A 6,000-nucleotide genomic window follows, 5' to 3' on the forward strand; every position below is an offset into this window, starting at 1 on the left:
GGATTGAACATTTTAGTTAGGGTCCTCTCTTTTGCTTAGTTTGTTTAGATGTACAGCTTTTAGTGGGTTTATTCTATATTGTATGTTTATATGAGTGAGTATATACCGTGAGTGTCTTTTTGCTTCTGGGTCAACTCACTCAGGATGATCCTTTCCAGGTCCCACCATTTACCTGCAAATTTCATGATTTCCTTATTTTTCATTGCTGAGTAATACTCCATTGTATAGATGTACCACAGTTTCTGCATCCATTCTTCAGTTGAGGGGCATCTGGGTTGTTTCCAGCTTCTGGCTATTACAAATAAAGCTGCTACAAACATGGTTGAACAAATGTCCTTTTTGTGTACATGCGCCTCTTTTGGGTATATGCCTAGGAGTGGTATGGCTGGATCTTGAGGAAGCACTATTCCTAGTTGTCTGAGAAAGCGCCAGATTGATTTCCAGAGTGGTTGTACCAGTTTACATTCCCACCAGCAGTGGAGAAGGGTTCCCCTTTCTCCACAACCTCTCCAGCATGTGTTGTCCCTTGAGATTTTCATCTTGAAGAGGGACTGCCTCTGACATAATCTGATTGGCCTGCTCGTTGATCACTTCCCCCTGAGAGGGGAGCAGCCTTACCAGGCCACAGTAGAGGACAATGCAGCCACTTCTGATGAGAACTGATAGACTAAGATCAGAAAGAAGAGGAGAACCTCCCCTATCAGTGGACTTGGGGAGTGGCATGCATGCAGAAAGGGGAGGGAGGGTGGGATCGGGAGGGGAGGAGGGAGGGGCTTATGGGGGGATACAAAATGAATAAAGTGTAATTAATAAAAAAAAAATAATAAAAGATTTAAAAAAAAAAAAAAGAAATGACCCATTCACAAGACAATCTCCGGCCCAAACATTTTTCTTGAATTCTGTTTCTCTAAGTTACTTGGCATTGAGCTATATGTTTCATTAGGGCTTCGATGCTGTTTTATAAAACTTGTGTTGAGTTTGCCATCTGTCCCTAGAATTTGATTACTTTGGCTTTGATGTTTCCTTTACGCTAAAGTCCTCCATTGTTCACTGAACTTTCAGTAAGTTGGAAACTGAGGGTGAGCACCATTCCCATGTGTTATGTGTGCACTGTGGGTTTTCTCTGAAAATTGCCGGTGTGGAGTTGATGCTAGCAATTATACAATTGAGGGTGTGGAGATTTTGTGTGTTTATTTGTTAAACACAGATGAAATCATACTATAAACTAGTGAGCAAAAACATTGGTTTTTTTTATATAATTCGTGGTCTCCTTTAATAGATATTTTCTTGAATTCTAGATTATGACATCTTGTTTTAGGAAAATTTACAAATATTCTTCTCTGCTTAGTGGCTTAATATCATAAATATAAAACATTCACATTATATGCTCGCACACCTACGTTAAATAATGTGTTTTTGGACATGAGGAAGTTGCTTTAAGGTGCATCTTTAAAAACTTTATTGTAGCATGAGCTTTATGGTGCACGGTTAGTATAGGCACTGTGCTATGTAGTGAGTCTATGTAAGTATTCATCTTGCATAATGAAACTTTGGGCCTATCAAAGTTACCCAGGTCCAACTTCTCCAAGTTTGTGGCATCCATCCTCCTATCCTGTGAGTCTGTGAATGTGACTCTTCCCAAAATGACACATAAGGGGAACCCGTTAGTGTTTGTTCTTTTCTGGCTGCCTTACTTCACCTAGCCAGTGTCCTCTTACCGCTGTCCCTTCGCCGGCAGTGGATGTGGAGTTGTTCTGTGCCTCAGCTGCTGTGACTGGTGCTGCAGTGCTGTGACTCGCCACTATGTGAAGAGAGTTTCTGTTTTTTTCTCTTTGGATTTTAGTTCTTCTGGCTAAGTGCATTCCAATGGATTGCTGGTAGTTTTCTTTTTAATTACTTTTTATTTTGTTAAGTCACTGTAATTGTACATATTTACGGAACTCAGCATGCTATTTTCATACATGCATACGGCATGCATTAATCATGTCTAATCTCCACCTTTCCTCCACACTTACTCCTCACTCCCTTCTCTATCCCTCGTCATCATTAGGTCATTTTTAGGCCGACTTCTTTATTTGTTCTAAAGTTTCCAGAAATCTCTGTATTTTTTTCTTTTATATTCTTGAAGTGATTTTTTCACCCTTACCCCACTCACCTCCCCCCCCCACTGCTTTTTCAAAAGGGATTAAGTCCTCTCCCTTTCCATTCCAAGAGAAGAAAAGCATACTGAAAGTAAAATATTCACTATCTGAACCTGAACCTTAAGTTCTTTTGCTGCTTGTATCCGTGTTGAAACTTAGTTTTCTTGATGCTGGAGATGACTCGGCCTTACACATGTGAGGCAAGACTCTAGAGCGGAGCAACATCCCAGCCGAGAGGCCCGTTTGATAACACGTATTTTACCTTGTGTTTAGGAAGATTGGTGATCATGGGTGGGAAGTGGGCACATTGAGGAAACACACCAATAATTTGAATTTTATATCGAACACACTTGGGAGGTGGGAAAGAGTAATTGCTTGCTTGTTTTTGCATTGCAGTGAATGACTTAGGAGGAGACTTCAAGGGAGTTGGTAAAGGCTCCTCAGCTGCGGACAAGGTTGTGGAAGAAATAAGAAGGAAAGGCGGGAAAGCAGTGGCCAATTACGGTATTTGACAGACATAGACTGTTTACGTTCCTTCTGTTGATGAAAACTGCTCGAGTTAGTAATCCTTGAGAAATAAGTCAGCATTGACAGTGTAACTATGAAAACAGATTTCATCTAAATCCTTTGGAACATACTTTATATTATAGGTGAGAAATCTCTAAACTTGTAATTAATGTAGGTGATTTCACGAACTGGTCTGATTATTTAAATTTTAAATGGGGCTGTGTGTTTAACAGGCTTGTTTAAATTCAAGGTCTTACACACTTGCGCAGCATCCTCTTTAACTCTTCATTTCTCTGGAGCTGGGTTATCTTAGCTTGGCTTCATTTTGACAGCTTACAGGGAAGAAACCAGGATATGATCCATATCGGATATTTACATTATAAGTTATAACAGTAGCAAAGTTACAGTTATGAAGTAGCCATGATAATAATTTTATGGTTTTACCACAACATGAAGAACTATATTAAAGGGTCACAGCATTTGGAAGGATGAGAAGTTGTGAGAACTTCAAGGATAAAAATCTCAGGCTCCTCCCCTTTGCAGCTCTCATTTGCGTAGTCTTTATCAAGGGGTAACAGCCCCTCCAGGTTTTCCAAGTGCTAAGGCTTTCCTGGGTTAGAGGCTCAGCAGCCATTGGAAGCGCCGGGCAGGTGAGGCTCAGGAAGCCACTAGTGGCTGTTGGAGCAGGTACAGTCCTATTAGGCTTGCCTGGATGAGCCCTCAGTCTTACAGGAAGTGTGCATTTTCAGTCATCTCGACAGTGAGCACTGATGATCAGAAAATCTGAAATCCAAGTGCTCCACAGCCTACAGCTTGTTGAGTCCTAACATGGTTTCAGAAGAAGAGCATCTCACAACCGACCTCACCTGACAGAGTGTAGTCAGTCCAGCACAGGCACAGTAGAAATTATACATGAAATTACCTTCAGGTGTGAGTGTAAGGTGTCCAGGACATGTGAGTAAATATTTTGCATGGGTTACAGCCCCAATATAGATCATTATATATAAGCAAATACTCTAAAACTTGAAGAAAAATGATCAGAAACACTCTGGTTCCAAACACTTTGGAAAACCACACACACACAGACATGCACACGCACCCCCTCTCCCACCAATAACAACTACATCAACAACAACAAAACAGTGTTTTATTGTGCAGTCCAGGTTGGCCTGAGAACTTGAGATATTTTTCCCCAGCTCTACCACATTCTGGGATTACAGGGGCGTGCTATAGCATCTGGCCTCTACCTGCATATTTTACCAAGGACACTTTGGATTCCATGGAAAGAAGTGACAATATTTCCTGGGTCCTGGGAAAGAGATAACATTACTCCTGGGTCTCATAGAAGGGTTGACATTTCCTGGGTCCTGTGAAGGGACTGGTGGTATTTCCTGGGTTCTCCTTTGTTAATGAAGAGCCTATAAGCAGAGCCCCGCTTTAAGCTTACCAGCTAAATATATAAACCCACAACATTTGCTTTACTTTTTGTAGTTAATATTGCAAAATGGTGTATCTATCATAGGCAGCTATATAATAATGCACATGCTTATATAGATTAAATGTGTACCTCCATCTCTCCCATCTTAATTTGCCATTAAGGTAAAATGTCTGTGTAGTTATGTAAAATTAAATATAAATTAAATTAAACTAAGTATTTGTTTGCTATGTTGGCCACACTTTTGGACACTCAATAGCTGCATATGATTATTGCTTACTTTGGTTACTATATTGTGCAATGGTGGAACTAGGGCATTTTCAACTTCATAGGATGTTTAAAAATTTAATCAACATGTAATGACTTCATACCTCCTTTTCTTTCCCATAAGCAGTTTATTGGATAGTTATGCTCTAGTTAATCCTTGTCAGCTTTTTTTTTTTTTTTTTTTTTTTTTTTTTTTTAAGACAGGACATCTCTGTGTAGCCCTGGCTGTCTGTAGACCAGGCTGTCCTGTCCTCGAACTCATAGAGATCCTTCTGCTTCTGCCTCCCGAGTGCTGGGATTAACAGCTCTTGTCATCATTTCTTATTCATTTTATTCTATTCTTATTTTTCTGGTTAATGAATTGTCTGGCATAAGAATTTCTTTGACAACACTAGACTCTGTTGATTGCTATGTGCCTTTTTTGAGTTTAATTCTGTTGGGTGATAGTATCACTTATGTGCTCTGAGCCACAGAAAGACATTTGTAAGGGGGATTATTGAAGTTTTGTCCTCATTTCTGTTCCCAGATTCAGTTGAAGCAGGAGAGAAGCTTGTGAAGACTGCACTGGACACTTTTGGCAGAATAGGTGATGCTTGCTTCCTTACATTTATGGTTTTAAGTTCTGTTTCTGTGGTAAAATATCCCCAGGAAAAACAACTTAGAGAGAAAGGGATTTATTTTGACTTGCAGATCTCAGATACAGCCTGCCATTGTGGGGGCATTGTGACAGGAATTTGAATACCAGTCACATCAGCAGTCAGCAGCAGGAGTAAATGTGTGCCTGCTGCTTGCTTACTTGTACTCTGCTTGTTTCCCCCATCTTACAGTTTAGAAAACCCTGCCTAGGGAATGGAGCCACCCGCAGTTGCCCAGGTCTTCACATAGGCAAGCTCAGTGTAGACAATCCTTCAGTGAGACTTTCTTCCCAGGTGGTTGTAGATTGGTGCAAGTTGACAATGAAAGCTATTACATGACTCTAATGAGGCACTTTCTAGCTTCCTAATATAAAAATTTCAAATTGACATTTGTTTAATAAACAAGTCTCTATTGCTAATTAAAATTTTGGATTTGTTTTATAATTTGAATATTTTATTTAACCTATTTTATTTCATGATGGACTTGAAGTGATGATCTTATTGCCATATATATATATATATATTTGGCTTTTTAAATTTTTTGCATTTTAAGAGATTAAAAAATTTCGTGATCAGAGTTCTTTTCCCTTTTTAATCATAATTCAATTAAGTCTCAAATACATTTCTGAGATAAGTCAGTATTTTGGCAATTAATGGACTGAGTGCATTTTTTTAAAATTGTGTTCATTTGGGTTTAAATGATTTGATATCTTATAAATTTAGAAGAAATATAATGATGTGTTAATAACTGTCTTAAATATAATTGTTAAATATAATTGTCTTAAGTGTAATGATAAGTATATTAGTTAGGGTTTTTATGCTGTGATGAAACACCATGATCAAAAAGCACATTGGGGAGGAAGGGTTTATTTGGTTTACACGTCCATATCACTAGTCATCATTGAAGGAAGTCAGAACAGGAACTAAAACAGGGCAGGAACCTGGAGGCTGGAACTGATGCAGAGGCCATGGAGGAGTGCTGCTTACTCGTGTGCTCCTTGTAGCTTGCTTACCC

The 6,000-nt window shown here is 39.2% G+C and overlaps 1 protein-coding gene across 1 annotated transcript in view; it reads left to right on the forward strand.

Annotated features, from left to right (window-relative positions):
• Hsd17b4 (hydroxysteroid 17-beta dehydrogenase 4) overlaps positions 1-6,000 on the forward strand; it is a 75,899-nt gene that overhangs the window by 13,682 nt on the left and 56,217 nt on the right. The window contains exons 3-4 of the mRNA XM_055622521.1: positions 2,538-2,645; positions 4,877-4,936. Coding sequence (XP_055478496.1) covers positions 2,538-2,645; positions 4,877-4,936 — 168 coding nt within the window. The remainder of the gene's footprint in view (positions 1-2,537; positions 2,646-4,876; positions 4,937-6,000) is intronic.

The sequence above is a fragment of the Psammomys obesus genome, unplaced genomic scaffold, assembly GCF_907164565.1.
Source record: "Psammomys obesus unplaced genomic scaffold, mPsaObe1.curated_primary_1811, whole genome shotgun sequence".
Taxonomy (NCBI): Eukaryota; Metazoa; Chordata; class Mammalia; order Rodentia; family Muridae; genus Psammomys; species Psammomys obesus.